Genomic DNA, 18,156 nt, shown 5'->3' on the forward strand with positions numbered 1-18,156 from the left:
CCCCATGTGTTGCACATTGCATAGACATGATGCTTGAGGATATTGGTAATATATATTGAATCAAGAACATTGTAGAGCATGCCAAAAGCATAAAAAAATACATCTACAATCACTCATGGATTTTGAACCTGCTGAGGAAGCACACAAGGGACAAGGATATTTTTAGGTCTGCCATCGCTAGATTTGCAACTTATTTTTTGACATTGCAATCTATGCTTTCCCAACATAGAAACTTGCAAAGGGTGTTTTCCAGTGATGAATGGAATGAATGTCAATGGTCTGGCAACAGGATGCCAAAAATGTGAGAAAGAAAGTTAATGAAGAAATATTTTGGAAAAAGGCAACAGAGATTGTGAAGGTTGTTGAGTCATTGGTTAAGGTGTTACAGTTGGTGGATGGGGAAAGATTGGCTATGGGCTTCATTTATGAGGCTAGGGATCAAACAAAGGAGCAAATGAAGGCAGCATACAAGGATAGAGTGGCTAGGTATGGGCCCATTTGGGAAATCATTAATCAAAGATGGAATAATCAACTCCATCGCCCTATACATGCAGTTGGGTTTTTTATGAACCCAATGTATCATTATAAAGCTCTGGAGGCAGAAGCTTTGACTGGGGAGGTTAGAGATGGATTGATTGACTGCATTGATTGCGTGATCCCTAAGGAGAGTGACCAACTAGAGATACACTAACAAATCACTTGCTTCAGCAAAGCCACAAGTACCTTTGGCAAGAACCTAGCAAGGATTGTCAGGGAAGCTGATGAGCCAGGTAAACAAACAATTTCAATTTTCAAATTCTTATTTTGTTAAATTGTTTATAATTTGAAAGTTGGATATAATTTGTTGAGCAAACTAATTACACAACTATGTTTTTTGCAGCACAATGGTGGAAGGCATTTGGTAGCCATTGTCCTCGATTGCAGAAGTTTGCAATCTGTATTTTGAGTCGAACTTGCAATGCTACTGGGTGTGAGCGCAATTGGTCTGTCTTTGAGAGGATTCACACGAAGAAGAGAAATCGTTTAGAACAAAAACGGTTCAATGATCTAGTCGATGTCCAATACAACCTTCAGCTAAGACGCAACCAATTGTAGAACAAAAGACCTAATACAAATCCCTTGGAAGATATTGATCCAACATTAGATTGGGTAGTGGAGATTCATCCAACAAAGTTTGATTATGATGAGGATATTGGTCTTGATTTGGATTTACAGATGGAGGCATTAGTTGAACATAATGTTCAGTTAAATGCAGATCCACTAGTACCAAGCCCAGCCCCAAGTCCTCCAGTTCCAAGCACTTCCTCTACTCAACCACGACGCAAGTTCATAGCTCATCTATCTCAACGTGCAGTTGTTGCGCTTGCTAGTGCTACTACTCCTACAGTTGCAATTGGAGATCGTGATGAGGAGCCATGGGTTTCCCCGTCTGACTCTGATTCAGAGTCTGAGCCAGATGATGTTGGCTTTTCTAGCAATAGCTAGTAGTGACTAATGATGTTTCACTTTTGTTGTAGAGGTCATTTAGAGCCTCCTTGGTTTTGTGTTTTTGTTCTGATCTCTATATATTACATGTATTGGATAGTGCACTAGGTGCCATTTTGATATAGTCGATATATTCATGAGCCTACTTTGATCATATGTTATCTTCTCTCTATATTCTAATACTTTGTGTTTGGGAACATGAATGAAAAAATCTTTAAAATTGTGTTTTTTTATAAAAAAATAAATATTTAAGGTATTTTTTACAAACACTGAGTCATTGAAATCAACTAAGCCGAGTAGACACTGAGTCTGAGTCGGAGTCGACGCTCGACCAGTTCGGAGTCAGAGTCAGAGTTTTAAAACATTGACTCGGTTAATGTGTGGGGTAGGGAAACCCCCTACCTTTTCCATCCTCTCAATCCCCCCTAAAGACGACTCATCTGATGACAATTTAATGGTGGGCCTTGGAAAGCAAACTGAAATATCATCTTTCCATCATTTAGTTGATGTAGCTTACAGAAAATAGTTGTTTAGATGTGCACTAAACTTATCCATTAAAATATAAACTTAATTGTAGAATGCAAGTAAATAGGATTTAGTTTAGTAGTTATTTCCTAAAGATGAATAGTGGCCAGATTCTCAAATTCAATGGTGATTTCACTAACCCATGGCACAATCCTCAGTGCCAGGATGGATGCATCCTTAGAGAAACTTGAACCTTAATCACCATTGGAAAGTCGGATACAATTGTTGCATTTTGATTTACAGTTCTTTTATAAGGCCCATAGGAAAGTAGAACAATTTTCCTTCACAGCTAGGCACTTGAAAACTTTTCACTTGAGCAATTTCACTCACATAAAATGCAATTTGCAGGTCTGAGGATATACCCTTAGAGGATCCAGATTTACCACCTCTGGTCATTGTGGCATTATAGTTCCAATTATAGATTTGCTTCCTTTAATGTGAAGCACTTTAAATAGTAATTTACCCTATTATAACATGGACCAAAGTAATATCATGAAATTATATGATCATGATAGAACATTCCTGTACAAAACATGAAATTATCTACACTGGAGGACTAAACAGGTCCCGTATGTATCTAAGTAGCCAACGACGGTAGAATTAAAAATACCCCATCAGTTATTGAAAATGACGGATCAAGAAATCGACTAAAGATCATTCCCTTGAAAATAAAGGTACGCCATTAAATTCCACGACTATGCATTACCCTTTTCTACTTGTCCATAAAATGAATCCAAGTCATTATTGGCCGCTAGCTGCTTCTTTCAAACAAGCTCTCATGATGGCTGCAAGCTTTGAACATGCGTCGAGACAAAGTTCCAAAGCCTGCACCAAAACATAACGGTTCATAGAAAGCATACGTTGGAGATGGAAATGCATCGAAACAAAGTTAATAATGCAAATTGAGAGAAATTCGCATTTGAAAGCCATTAATTATATGACACAAGCGTAATATTATTCATAACACAAGCAGCAAATATTCTGGAAATGATAAAACCAGAAGTGATTAAAAAGAAAACAATTCCAGCTGGATTATTTCCATGTCACTGCCACCCCACCTCAGATACCCTTGTGCTAGACCACTCTCCAGTAATAATTAGCTGAGTGATTTCATTCCGAGAGGGCATGCATGCCACCATCAACCCCCCATCTTGACAATTTTCCTCCTCTGTGGTTGGATCAATGATAAGACTTTTACCGATAGAGGACTGTCACAAACATTCAGTACAACAAAAGTAAGAAAAACAAAAAATAAACCAAATAAATCAGAAAACACCATTGCAATGTCATGCAGTCACTCTGAATGTCTACATCTAAACTTGTGTGAGGAACAATTGATAGCTGTCCATAAAAATGCATGTAGTCCTACCTACTCACATCAATTACAGAACAAGCTTTATGCATCATTACATAGTAAAACGAGTAACTGAGGACGGTAGAATGCAATATCTACACTATAAATATTGAATGGAAGGAAAGACATCAGATTCGTAAGAATACATATTTGCTAGATACTGCATTCAGCAGCTAAATAAAAGAGATTGCACATGGTCATGCTGTATGTTAACACCAGCAGTACCACTTGTCTCCTTGAGAAAAAGGCTTACACCACTAAAAGTCAAAGAATTGTGGATCTCAAACATGGACAACAGTAGTCATTAGACTATATATGGAGAAGGTAAACTACACTTACAATTTTCCAATGAAGACAATTTTAAGTTCAGTACTTGATATTTTTAAGGTTGGGTTTCATAAAAATTAATAAAATATTCTTTGAATACTTGTCAAATTTATCCCATTCTGAGTTCCAGAATAAACAAATAAATAGGTAGAAAAAACAGAAGCAATATGAGTGTCATAGGAACTGATCCCTGGTGCCTTCGATAAAATGAGAATTCCCCTTAGCCCCTGGGGTATAGATCAGATGGGGATAGAGTGCACTGTTAAGACACCCCCGATGTCACTGATTCAAACCCCCGACAAACCCTGTGTGCCGCATGAGGGGCCATAGTGGTAGCGGTTGGAATCAACCCCTTGTCGTGTGAGTATGAGCCACCCTAGTTTCCAATTCCCCCAGTTCAAAAAAATAACTGCCCTCGAGCATCTTCATTAAAAATAAGCATACAAATTCCAAAAAAAAGGTAAATTTTTGCACCTGAGAGATTATATTAAATGTTCTCAAGAACCACACACACATAAGTGGATCAAAGCCCGCCACTATGTCCTTCAAGTTTTAATATTGGGCGGTAGGTGCAGGAAGGATTATTATGAACCCCAGATGTACAATTGAAACATCATTTGCATGGAGTCTCGGTATCTCAACTAACGACCAGGCAGAAGCATATGCTTTATTGCAAGGCCTAAAGAATACCCACAAATATCGCATCCAAACACTCATTATGGTGGGGGTCTCAAAGGCTGTCATAGAAGAGATGGTAATGAACACTACACCAGCTGATAATCTACTCGCATTAGTGATAGCAAGGGAAAACCAAGAAGCATCTAAAGTCACCAGCATCAAATTTTATCATGTGTCAAGGGAGAACAACCACTTAGCAGATGGGTTTGCTAAAGAAGCAAAATCTTTATGTAGCTTATAATTAACCCATCCCATGATGGTTTTAATGGACATCTAGGCATGTAGCACGCATCTGAGGAGTCAAATGGCATACCCAAGGAAACCTCATCGTATAATAAAGGGAAAAACAAGAAGAGACCCAAGCCATTCTGTCCCATGCTCAGACATACAGCCTCGAGAATATTTGAACTTAAGGAAATTCCCCTCATCATAGTGGGATTATGGTTCTACGGTTGGGACTTCATCAGTGGAGAATATGTATTGCAGGTTCCAGAAACAGTTGGGTGAGTTCCATACTTTTTATTTGGGTAGTGTGTTTGTTTCTAGTCCTTAGTTGGATTATTGGTGAATCTCCTCCTCGGCACCCTTCCTGTTCTGTAAGGCACGTAATAGCTAGGATGGTTCCAACTATCAGTTATGTGGAATTTGTTTCGATTTCAATCTCCCCTCCAGGGGGGAATTCGCTTTCTCTTATAGAATCAACCTTATGTTTGAGATGACCTTTTCTTCTGGGTGTTTGCATTTGGGTCTTCTTTGGGTGGAAAGAGAAAGATCTGTTTATTTCCATCTCAGAGAGGCTCGCACCAATTTGGTTTTATGCGTTCACAGGCACAAGGGTTCAGATTATGTTCCTCTCCCTCCTCTCTTGAACATCCTTTCTTCGAACAGATTTATTTTGCTTGCCAATTGCTTTCACAGTTCAAAGATCAGATGCACTCAATTCTGGGCCTTGAGGGGAATGAAGAAGAAGCATAGGAACTGGATTGAAGGCAATTCTAAGTCCTTAAAAGAGATTAGGAGCTTGCACTACTACAAACCTCTGATGGATTACAAGGAGTTAAAGGAGATTACACAAGTTCCAAGGATTCATGAGGAGTCTATACAGGGAAACAAATCTTCAATCTTCACAAGCTTCAACAAAAAATCATGCAAATGAGCAATAGGCTACCTCCCAAATTACAACTATTATGGGCACTTTGGTCCAAGAAGCATCAGATTGTTGTTTCGGAGGTGGAATGTGCTATGATTCGGAACATGGTGATAAATTTGAGAAAGGGAGGTGACTTTGGAGCTTCCAATCAAGTGCAGTCTGTCAATGTTATATAAAAATTTAGTATTTGTAAACGAATTAGTTGATTAGGGCACATTCACCAACAGGCATGTAGGGCTGTATTTAAGCTTGGGCCTCTCATCCTGTAAATCATCCATTCATATTCATTATTAATAAATACATATTTTTATGTCAATTGCTGGTTTTGTCTGTGTCATCTAGTATCAGAGCGGACGATCCTCAGTCATTCCACTACTACACAGGTTGACAACCACTTCGCTGCTACCCTTCGACCCCTCCGTTTCTGTTGTCTCACCGTCATCCACCGTCGTCATCCAGGTTCCATTGTCTCTACACCGCATCTGTTCTTCCGCCTCTCGTTGCTTGTTGCCGCTGTAAACCGTGCTTCAGCCCCTATCCATAGCCCTGCACCTTCCACGTTCCTTCTTATTCCCCGTTGTCCCCACCAGTCCCAACCACCTCACTCGCCACTATCTCCGCCGTTCCCATTGCTCGGTTGTACCTCACCCACGCACCCGCATCTCAGCTGACCATCGCTCGATTGACGACGAACACCCCTATTTAAACTTAAACCAGGGACATTAATATATATAACTATATAGTATATAATTGTAATATGTATATATACTTTTAATATATTTCATATATTTATTAAAAAACAAAAAAAAAACTATATGTTATACAATTAAATTAATTAATTTAATTTAATTACTTAAAAATATATATATATATATATATATATTAAAAAAAATTAAGGAAAAAAGTTTAAGCTGGCGGACAAATATACACCCCCACAAACCCGTTCAATGTCATCGATGACAATCTCTGATTTCAGCAAAAAATTGATTGATCTTGAGAATAGGATTACGAGCCACTCCGATGATTTTAACCAAAAATTAGTCGATCTCAAGAGTAAGGTTACCGGACATTCCGACAACATCAAGAAGCTTCAAGATACGACAAATCGGATAGAACAACAGCTCGGGCAGAACCATATCAAATCCGAAATGAATCATAATCAGACAATGGCAATGCTGACCGTTATGTGTGACAGAATGAAGATTACACCCGAACAACTATCCAGGATGATGGAGGTAATCAACAGCACAATTCATCAGATTCAACAAATTTAGCAGATTCTCACAAAAAAACTGAGTCTCCAAAAAAATCATCCATGCACCATCAAGAAAATAGTAACGTGACTTTTCAAAATAAGTAGCTATGGAATTCATTCACTAATCAATACCCTATTTTCACTCCACCGTTAGCGACGTATCAACGAAGAGCAAAAATCGAGCTACCCAAGTTCGACGTTAACGAAAAATGCAGCGTTGCGTGGCTAAATAAAGCAGAGGAATATTTTGAGATTTACGATATTGATAATGATGACGAAAAGATTAGGCTAGCTTCCATGAAAATGGAAGGTGAAGCATATAATTGGTATATGTGGTGGAAGAAAACGACACTCGCTATTAGTTGGAGAAAATTTAAGGATGCGTTCTTTAAAAGATTCCAAGGTGTCAAGGAAGAAGAGTTATTTTCAACACTCATCAGATTGCGACAAAAAGGAGATGTGGATGAATACACTCGAGAATGGGAGATCTTAACAACACGACTACCTAGGTTATCAGAATCTCATCTAATCTAATCATACATCTTCAGACTTAAAACTCATCTACGAGTAGAACTTGAGCTTCGTGACATTATGTCGATAGATATAGCAAGACAAAAAGCAAAAGCTGCCTCAAAGAAATTTGAAAAGACATTGTGGTCAAAACCGAAAAAAAGTATATTCGAGACGAAGAATTCCCCAATCTATGAATACGAATAATACAATATATGTTCCACCACATCTTCGTGAAGGCGAAAAATCTAATGTGGAAATGCAAAGGATGAAAGAAGGCAAGTGCAAACGCTATGGCTAAAAGTGGGACACTAAACATAGGTGTGCTAAAGGAAAAGAGACAAGGAACCTATATAACTATGAAGCAACTAATGATTCAAACAATGATGAATCAGAAATAGAAGGAATAGAAGATGCCTCGGAATTCTCTCCAGAATTAGATGACGAAAGCATTCCGCAAATGTAATTATCGGCTATGACAGTTATATCACAACCCCACACCTTAAAATTAAAAGGACATATAAAGAAGAACAACGTAGTGGTTCTCATCGACTCCAGTAGCACCCACAATTTTTTAGACTCAACCATGGCAAAGAGACTCAACATTTTCATATTTCCCATGCCCAACATGAAGGTGATCGTAGCCGACGGTAAGAAGATTGAAAAGGTAGGGAAATTCCATAAGGTCAAATTGCATATTCAAGACTTCAATTTAGAATCTTCGTTCTACACTGTACCGTGAGGAGTAGATGTGGTCTTAGGGATCCAATGGCTACGAACCCTAGGCACTTACTCTACCAACCATCAAGAGCAGTTTATAAGCTTTAATTAGGAAGGGAAGAGGTACAAGTTATACGAATTCCAAGCACCAGAAAATCAAATTGTGTCATCATCCCAAATGATGAAAATGATTCGAAAAGGAGCACCAGCTTATGTAGTACAATGTCACCAATTAGAAATGTTATCTACAAAAGTGATCAACGAAAAGTCACCAGAAGTACAAGAGCTAATTCAGAAGCATGAAAAAGTATTCCAAGACCTGCCCATGAAAATGCCTCCTGACAAGGAAATCGAGCATACAATAGAAGTCAAAGCAAGATTAGACCCCGTCAACATCAAACCGTATTGATATCCGCATCACCAAAAGACTGAAATTGAAAGATTAATCCAAGACCTTTTAAAATGTGGGATCATATCGAAAAGTAAGAGTCTATATGTTGCTCCAATGGTATTGGTAAGGAAGAAGGATGGATCATTCAGGCTATGCATTGATTACAGAGGATTAAACAAAATAACGATTAAAAACAAATTCCTAATTCCCTTTATCGACAAAATGTTGGATGAACTACATGGCGCAAAATACTTCTCAAAATTGGACTTAAGGTCAAGCTATTACCAAATCAGAATCAGGTTGGAAGACATACCAAAAACTGCATTCCGAACACACGAAGGTCACTACGAATTTAAAGTAATGCCCTTTGGGTTAACCAATGCACCAGCAACATTCCAAGCCACTATGAACGAGTTATTTTGTCCATATCTTAGGAAGTTTGTATTAGTATTCTTTGATGATATTTTAATTTACAGTAAAACATGGAAGGAGCACCTACAACATCTACATAAAGTTCTTACACTACTAAAAGAGCATCAGTTCTACACCGAGAAATCCAAATGCACCTTTTGGAAGGAAGAAGTAGAATATCTCGGACACATAATATCCCATGAAGGAGTAAAAGTGGACCCTAATAAAATCAAGGCTATAAAGGAATGAATTCATCTCATCACATCTCTCTCCTCATCCGATTGGGTACGCAAATCTGGGCAGCTTTCTCTGACACGTGCAAAGGAAGAAGGACGAATCTCTGTTTCGCTGCATTGACCAGTTTAATCGAATTTCATAGGTTGTTGTTTTGGGTTGCATTGACCAACGTTGACCTTCTTTTGACTACAGATTTGGTGAGGTATCTTCCTCTTAGCAGGCCACAGATCTTGGCACTGAAATCGAGGTGATTTGACCTCTCATTTGACCAACGTTGACTGTCCTAGATCTAGTCCCAGTTTGACTTTCATTGACCAATCTTTGACTGGACTTTTTAAGACTTTTTTTGGTTGTTTGAGCTTGTTGTGGAGGCTGAAGTTGACTGGGTTCGATAGAGTTGTTTAGAGGAAGAATTCTGCCTTGTTTGACCAACGTTGACTTTTCTGGTTAGGGCTTTTCTGCTGCTGTCATAAATTATCAGATTTGTAAATTGTACTATCTCTCTTTGCTGAACTATTGAAGAATATAAGAAGAATTGTTCAAGGGTTTCCCCACATTGGGATTTGTCCCTGGCTGGTGCCACATCTTGTGTCCTCTTGTCCTGGCTTGTCTTCTATTGTTTATATTTATGTTCTATCTGCATTTTACTATCATGCTGATGTGATTGCTAAACTAGATATTGATATTGGGCTAATAAAGAATTTGAAGTAAATTCCTCTTAAGCATAGAATATACCATTGTTACCTAAAATTAACATGGTATCAGAGTTGAGGTGAAGACAAAGCCCAAGCAAGACTGAAAGAGCAATCACCAAAAACAATTAGACAAGGACAAAAGGCTCAATGGGTTCCTCATCCCATTTCCCGGCTGAAGACAAGCTCCGTGAAAAGTATGACTATCATAGATGGAAGATGTCTCTTGATTTGACCTTGGAAGAACAAGAAGTGTTGGATTATGTGAAGGATAAAATCCCTAAGCCTTCTCAAATGCACTGGCTGCTGCGAAGACCAAGTACAATAAGGTTGAAGTCAAAACGAAGAAGATTATTAGAGATTCCATTGACAAGCGTCTAGTGGCCTACATCTCCGATTTGAACACCGCCAAGGAGATCTACAACAGGTTGGTCAGCGTGTTCAAGGTTAGTGATGCATATCAAATTTTATTTCTCAAAAATAAGATGAAGGATATTAAGAAGGGCAAACATGAGGATATTCAATCCTACTTCTTAAGGATCACTGGGATCAAGAATGATCTACTTCCGATTGGAGAGGTCATTCCTGACAGGGAACTTACTATCACTACCCTTGGAGGACTCCCACCCGAGTGGTATATATTTAGAACCACTATTCTCAATAATGATTGAATTCTAGGGTTTGAAAAATTGATGTCAAGATGCATTTAAGAAGAAACAAGAATGGTGGAGCAAGAAATGCCTTCTAATAGAAGCAACCCCACTGCCGCTCATTCCAAAAGGAGAAATAATGCACGGTCTAAAGGTCTTTTCAATGGAAAGCCTGGATCCAAGGGTGGAAGGAAGGGCAGGTGCTTTGTTTGCAATAAGTTTGTTATGAAACCAGCTCAAGAAAAGATAGAAAATATAGATCAACGCCTTAGAATTCAGCCTCTTCGAGGGGGCAACCTCCTTTACATTACATAAATGAACAATTCTTGGATGATACAAATGAAAAGACCTCCTTTCTATATATAGGAGTCTAAGGGGTTATAACATAATCAGAGCCGACATAACAATAATAATGTAAGGGCATAATAATAATAATAGTGGGCTTCTATGGGGCACAATAGTAACAATATGGGCACTACATGGGTACATCAATATAATAAGTGGGTTATACTAATAACAATAAGGGGTTACACTAGTAGTATAGGGGTCTAACATGCCCCTCTCCTTCAAAAAGCGTTGTCCTCAACGCTTGAGTAGTTCTTGATGCTTCTATATAAAATTCTTGTCCTCCCATGTGGAATATTCAGCGGGTAAGTTCTTCCACTTGATGAGATACTCTGAAATTGATCGATTTTGTAGCTGTCGGGTTCTTGTTTCTGTGACTACTCCAGGTTCCAATATGATTTTTCTTTCCTCTTCAATTTCTCGCAATATTGCTTGAATTGGGATCTTTTGCAACTTTTGAATAAGTGGCCATAGTTCTTCGTCCTTCTTCCATTCATCCTTTGCTTCGTTTATCCAATTTGGTTGGATAATATAAATAGCACAAAACAATGCTTCCACATCCTCATCCTTGAAGCATCTTCCCATTCGATAAGGTCGCCATTTTTTAAGTGCATGTAGTATTGCCAACATTTCCTTCTCATAAATAGCTTGCTTGAGATGTAGCAGTAAAAATACCCAATCACCTACATCAAAACATTTTTCACTATGATGTTGATCTACCTGTTGTTTCATTTGATTTTGCACCGAAGTGGCGTTATCCTTTAAAAGTTGGAGAACTTGTTGTTGATGCTCGATGTGATCTTTCTCTGCTTGAACCTTTTTCTTCTTGATATGTCCTTCTATCTTTTGAGGAGTGGTAATTTCTTCCAGTCCTTTACAAGATATGGTCGGATTCATTTCTTGATGCTCGATGTGATCTTTCACTTCTTGAACATTTTTCTTCTTGATGTGTCCTTCTATCTTGATAGTTTGAGGAGTGGTAATTTCATCCATTGAATTACAAGATATGGTTGGATTCATTTCTTGATGCTCGATGTGATCTTTCACTTCTTGCACATTTTTCTTCTTGATATGTCCTTCTATCTTGAGAGTTTGAGGAGTGGTAATTCTTGCCAATGTTTTACAAGATATGGTCTGATTCATTTCTTCTTTCTCTGGGGTGGTGTCCTAGCGTATATCCTCTTCTTTTGATGTTTCTTGATCCTTTTCTTCCTCCTCTTCATATTCTATGTAAAATAATTTCTTCTCAGCACACCTATGACCTTTAGTGCATTTGCTATCACAATTGTAACAAAGCCCTTTTTCTCTTTTTTCTTCCAATTGTTGTGGTGTAACCCTTGTAGGTTGTGGAAAGCTGGGAGAAACAACACTTCCATCTTTATAGTTGTGAGGGGTATGCTTCTTGGTTTCCATAATTTTGCTTTCCATTATGTCACAAAGCCCTTTTACTCTTTCCAATTGTTGTGGTGTTGCTCTAAAGAAGGTGTTGCTATTTGTATCCTCATAATGTGCCATCATTTCCTCCGTGAAAATTGACCACGTAACAAGTTTTTTACGAGAACAAAGCCCTTTGTACCATAAAAATTGATCTGGTTCTAAATATGAAGATGCAATACATACCTTTTGTAACAGTTGTACACCATGTATATCAAAATATTGCTCCATCTGAAGTATCCAATTTACCGGATCCTTGCCATCAAACTTCCTCATCTTGATTTTTCTTGATTTTAGGAGCTCTAACTTGAAACGACTGTAACTCTGTACTTTCGGATCTTTAAGTTATGAAATTGTAACCTATAGTAGCCCTCTGTGTCCTCTTTCCAATGCCACAAGTCTGATCCAAATTGGATTCTCCAAGAAAGAGTTATGTGAAATCTCCCACAGTGACTTGCTTATAGACTAGTTCAGTAGAGCAAACTTGTACGACATGCCACGAGTCACTGTTTCTACCTTTGGATCTGAAACATGCATACAAGAAACTACAGTCCGTCCTCTTTCTGTACCTTTTTACGAAATTTCAATCCGATCCTCAGAGAGAAAGTTATGATGATTTTCCCCAGGTCACCTGTTTTGAATGTAATTCAGGAGTCTTCAAAAAGACCAACTTCCTCAGATCATATCTCCGAAAATATCGCGCAAAAATCTCATAATGTGCTATCATTTCCTCCGTGAGAATTGACCACGTAACAAGTTGTTTACGAGAACAAAGCCCTTTATACCATAAAAATTGATCTGGTTCTAAATATGAAGATGTAATACATACCTTTTGTAACAGTGGTACACCATGTAAATCAAAATATTGCTCCATCTGAAGTATCCAATTTACCAGATCCTTGCCATCAAACTTCCTCATCTTGCTTTTTCTTGATTTTAGGATCTCAATATTGAAACCACTGTAACTCTGTAATTTCAGATATTTAAGTTCTAAAATTGTGATCTATAGTAGCCCTCTGTGTCCTCTTTCCAATGCCACCAGTCTAATCCAAATTGGATTCGCCAAGAAAGAGTTATGCACAATCTCCCAAGATGACCTGATTATATCCCTTTCTAGAAGAGCGAACTTGTATGAAGTTCCACGTGTCAATTTTTAGACCTTTGGTTCTAAAAAAGATATACAAGAAACTACAGTCTGTCCTCTTTCTGTACCTTCTTACGAAATTTCAATCCGATCCCCAGAGAGAAAGTTATGACGATTTTCCCCAGGTCACCTGTTTTGAATGTAATTCAGGAGTCTGCAAAAAGGCCAAATTCCTCAGATCATATCTCCGCAAATATCGTGCTAAAAGCTCTGAAATTCGGACCCAAGGTTCAGCGCGATTTCTTCTCAAATGGGTTTTTTTTGCGACTTCTGAAACGTCACAGAAAAAAATTTATAGCGAAAATGCCACGATGACCTGTTTGGAGCAGCGAAACCCTAGAATCCAAAGCTCTGATACCAAATGTTATGAAACCAGCTCAAGAAAAGATAGAAAATATAGATCAACGCCTTAGAATTCAGCCTCTTCGAGGGGGCAACCTCCTTTACATTACATAAATGAACAATTCTTGGATGATACAAATGAAAAGACCTCCTTTCTATATATAGGAGTCTAAGGGGTTATAACATAATCAGAGCCGACATAACAATAATAATGTAAGGGCATAATAATAATAATAGTGGGCTTCTATGGGGCACAATAGTAACAATATGGGCACTACATGGGTACATCAATATAATAAGTGGGTTATACTAATAACAATAAGGGGTTACACTAGTAGTATAGGGGCCTAACAAAGTTTGGCCACTATTCAAGGGAGTGTCCAAATAGAAGGGACACATCACATGACAATGATCACAATCATTCCAGGGGCAACTTCAACCACAACAATCAAAGGAATGGCAAGTTCAATGGCAAAGGAAAAAGGAATGCAGGACATCATGGAAATGGTCAACCCTCCAAGAAAGCAAAAAACTCCAGGGATGAAGAATCAAATGTTGTTAACAATAAGCAAAAGGAATACTATCTTATATCGGCCCTCTCCACTACCTCTCCACCGAACTCTTTGGGGAATTGGCTAATTGATAGTGGTGCCTCAAGGCACTTCACCGAATACAAGGAAGCTCTCTCTAATCTGATAGAGAAGGATACAAACTTGGAGATTATCCTTGGAGACGATGTCACCTATCCCGTGAAGGGAGTAGGGAATGTTACCCTTCAATTGAATCAAGGTAACACGATTCATTTACAAGAAGTCCTATATGTACCTGATCTCAAGAAGAACCGGGTGTCCATCTCGGTAATGGAAGACAAATGATATAAGGTGGCATTCATCGATGGAAAGGTATGTGTTTGGGAAAGGAATTTTAAAGATGCTTTTACTCTTGGGTTCAGGGTTGACACTTTATATCAAGTTGGAGGAAGTCCAATAGGAGCCATGTCTTGCGATACATCTCTACAATATTAACTATGGCACCGGAGGTTTACCCATCTTCATTATAAGGCTCTTCCCGATGTGAGACAAATGGTGATAGGTATGCCCGAGTTCAAAGTAGAGCATGAAGGTGTATGTCCGGGATGTGCCGAAGGAAAACTTACAAGGGGACCATTCCCCTCGAGTACTAGCAAGACCACCAATATATTGCAGTTGATCCACTTCGACATATCTGGTATGATGCCCATAAACTCTTTGGGAGGATACTTATATTATCTCACCTTTACGGATGATTACTCTTGCAAGACCTGGATCTACTTCTTGAAAAAGAAGAATGAACTGTTCACCTGGTTTCGTCACTTCAAAGCCATGATAGAAAATCAATCCGAGAAAAGAATCAAGATATTGAGGATTGATAATGGGACTAAGTACGAATCAAATGAATTCCATGATTATTTCGGAGAAGCTGGCATTAAGAGGGAGACCACAACACCATACACTCCCGAGCAGAATGGTGTGGCTGAAAGGAAGAACTGTACCATTGTAGAAGTTGTTTGTGCCATGCTTCATGATCAAGGGCTTCCGAAGTTTCTATGGGATGAAGCTACAATACCGCCGTGTATGTTCAAAATCGATGCCCTCATCAAGCATTGGACTCCAAGGCTTCCGAAAAAATGTTCACTGGTAAGAAACCCAATGTCTCTCATTTTAGAATTTTTGGAAGTCCCATATATTTTCATGTGTCGAAAGAGAAGAGAAGCAAATTGGGTGCATCGGGGAAGAAAGGAATCTTTGTGGGATATAGCAAAAATTCTAAGGGCTATAGAATTTATGTGGCTGGTCAAAGGGAAGTTGAGATAAGTCATGATGTCACCTTTGACAAAGATACGGCCCTCAGCAAGATCATCAACCTTCCTATCCCAAGGAAGGACAAAGAAGCTGACACCGAAAAACAAGGTGAAAAAGAGGACGAATCAATGCCTGATGTTGATGAACCTATGGATCCTATTGATCCTCCTCCCCAAGAGCCCTCCTCCTCCAAGAGGAGACCCTCGCGGCTTAGGGAGACTCTCGAAGATGCCGAAAAACATATTACACCAAGGGGGGCTTTCCGTGAGAGAAAGAAACCGAACAGGTATCAAGGATACTTAACCATCATGAGCACTATCATTCAAAATGAGCCTTCATCATTTGAAGAAGTCGTGAAGCAACAAGTATGGAAGGATGCTATGAATGAAGAATACGAGTCTAGTATGAAGAATGATATATGGGATGTGGTCCCTAGACCCCAAGAAAAGTTCAAGGCTTGCTTTGTTGCTCAAGGCTTCTCTCAAAAGGAAGGTATAGATTACGATGAGATATTTGCACCTGTTGCCCGATACACCACCATTCGCTCGATCATAGCCCTTGCTGCCTCACAAGGATGGAACTTACATCAGATGAATGTCAAGACCGCTTTATTGCATGGTTCGATAAAAGAGGAAGTCTATGTGGAACAACCCGAGGGGTTTGAGGTTCATGTCCGGGAATCTCATGTATGCAAGTTAAAGAAAGCTCTCTATGGCTTGAAGCAAGCACCCAAGGCTTGGTATGAGAGGATTGATAGCTATATGATGAAGTTGAGATTCACTAGAAATGAAGCCGATCCGTACCTTTACTTTAAGATTGAAAATGATAAACCTCTCATACTAGTACTTTATGTGGACCAGTGTTTTAAGATTCGGCCGGCTCGGAACCGGGTCGGCCGAGTTGGTCCGAGTCAAGGCCTCACCAGGTCGACTCGGCCTATAAACCGGTTCGGCCAGCCGAATTATTACCGAGCCGGCCAAGTTGTCTAACAATTTGGCCGGCTCGGCCGAGTCCAAGCCTACTCGGCCTCTTCACATAGTCTCTCTCATCCAGTGAAAAATACGGCCTCCTTTTAGCTTACAGTGTACAGGGAATTTAATGCAAGGAACAATCAACACTTCAGAACTCTGACATATATTTCTCCGCTAGAATTAGAACTCCTGTAGCAGGCTTTTCTACCCTAGACAACTCACTGAAGCCTCCTGAAAATCACGTTGTAGCATGCTCAGACTGGCCCGAGAATTGTGCTGCTGAGGCCCGAGATTCTCGGCCTCTTGTTGGCTGACTGTTGGGTGAGAAAAGTGATGCCTATACGCTACCTATATCTCAGAAAACAATTCGACCTGGGTGCTTAAGTTTATAAAACTGCTCCTTAAGATTCAAGCCTCCTCCAAAGCTTAAGCTCAACCTCTTGAGATTTGAACCAATGCTAAACTCTCTCTTGTTCTCTTTGCTCCAGAGGTTGATCCGGATGATCTTGGCTCCTCTAGCAGTAGCCAGTAGTACTGGTCACAGTTTACTTTTGTTATAGAGGCCATTTCTAGCCTCCTTGGTTATGTGTTTTTGTTTTGATCTCTATATCAACATCATGTATGTATTGGATAGTGCACTAGGTGCCATTTTGATATAATGGATATATACATGAGCCTACTTTGATCATATGTTGTCTTCTATCTATATTCTAATGATATAATGGATATATACATGAGCCTACTTTGATCATATGTTGTCTTCTAACTATATTCTAATGCTGTGTGTTTGGAAACATGAATGAAAATCTTTAAAATTATGCTTTTTTTATAAAAAAAATAAATATTTAATGTATTTTTTACAACGACCGAGTCATTGAAATCGAGCTAGCCAAGTCGATACCGAGTCGGAGTCGACCCTCGGCCGAGTCGGAGTCGGAGTCAGAGTCGGAGTTTTAAAACATTGATGTGGACGACCTCTTTCTGACAGGTGCAGACCCTCTCATTCACAAATGTAAGAGGGAGTTGGCTTCTGAATTTGAGATGAAGGACCTAGGACTGATGCACTACTTCCTAGGGTTGGAGGTCTGGCAAAAGCCAGGAGAAATTTTCCTATCTCAAGGAAAATATGTTGTGAAGATATTGGAAAGATTTGGGATGGTGGACTGCAAGCCTGTGACTACCCCAATGGAACTTAACTTCAAGAAGTTATGTGGTAGTGTTGTCGGACCTGAATTGGGAAATGCTTCTGAGTATCATCAACTCATAGGAGCACTGATGTTCTTGGTGAACTCCCGTCCGGACATATGTTTTGCAGTTAACACGTTGAGCCAATATATGGTTGAGCCTCATCATATACATTGGATTAGTGCCAAGAATCTTCTGAGGTATCTTCGGGGCACAATCACTCATGGACAGAGATACATTGTCGCAGATGTGAGGCTGCATGGTTATTCTGACGCTGATTGGGCTAGCAGTCTAGTGGATCACAAGAGCACTTCTAGGTTTTGTTTTTCTTTGGGTTCTACTTCGATATCCTGGATGAGTAGGAAGCAGAAATCGGTTTCCTTGAGCACCACTGAGGCCAAATACATAGCTGCTAGTATGGCCTCCTATGAAGCTCTCTGGTTGAGGAAGATCTTCAGTGAGCTGTTTGGACATGTGCTGGATACCACCATGATCCTCTGCGACAACCA

General features: G+C 39.3%; 1 protein-coding gene across 1 annotated transcript in view; it reads right to left on the reverse strand.

Moving 5' to 3' along the window:
* Positions 1 to 2,187: 2,187 nt before the first annotated feature.
* Positions 2,188 to 18,156, reverse strand: part of RRP41L (3'-5'-exoribonuclease family protein) — a 107,510-nt gene continuing 91,541 nt past the window's right edge. Inside the window, exons 6-7 of the mRNA XM_089429332.1 lie at positions 3,069 to 3,218; positions 2,188 to 2,835 (exon numbers count right to left, since the gene is read on the reverse strand). Coding sequence (XP_089285458.1) covers positions 2,752 to 2,835; positions 3,069 to 3,218 — 234 coding nt within the window. The 3' untranslated portion in view covers positions 2,188 to 2,751. The remainder of the gene's footprint in view (positions 2,836 to 3,068; positions 3,219 to 18,156) is intronic.

The sequence above is a fragment of the Pinus tabuliformis genome, chromosome 6 (genome assembly GCF_031772625.1).
Source record: "Pinus tabuliformis cultivar Carrire ecotype Pingquan chromosome 6, CPIR1, whole genome shotgun sequence".
Lineage (NCBI taxonomy): Eukaryota > Viridiplantae > Streptophyta > Pinopsida > Pinales > Pinaceae > Pinus > Pinus tabuliformis.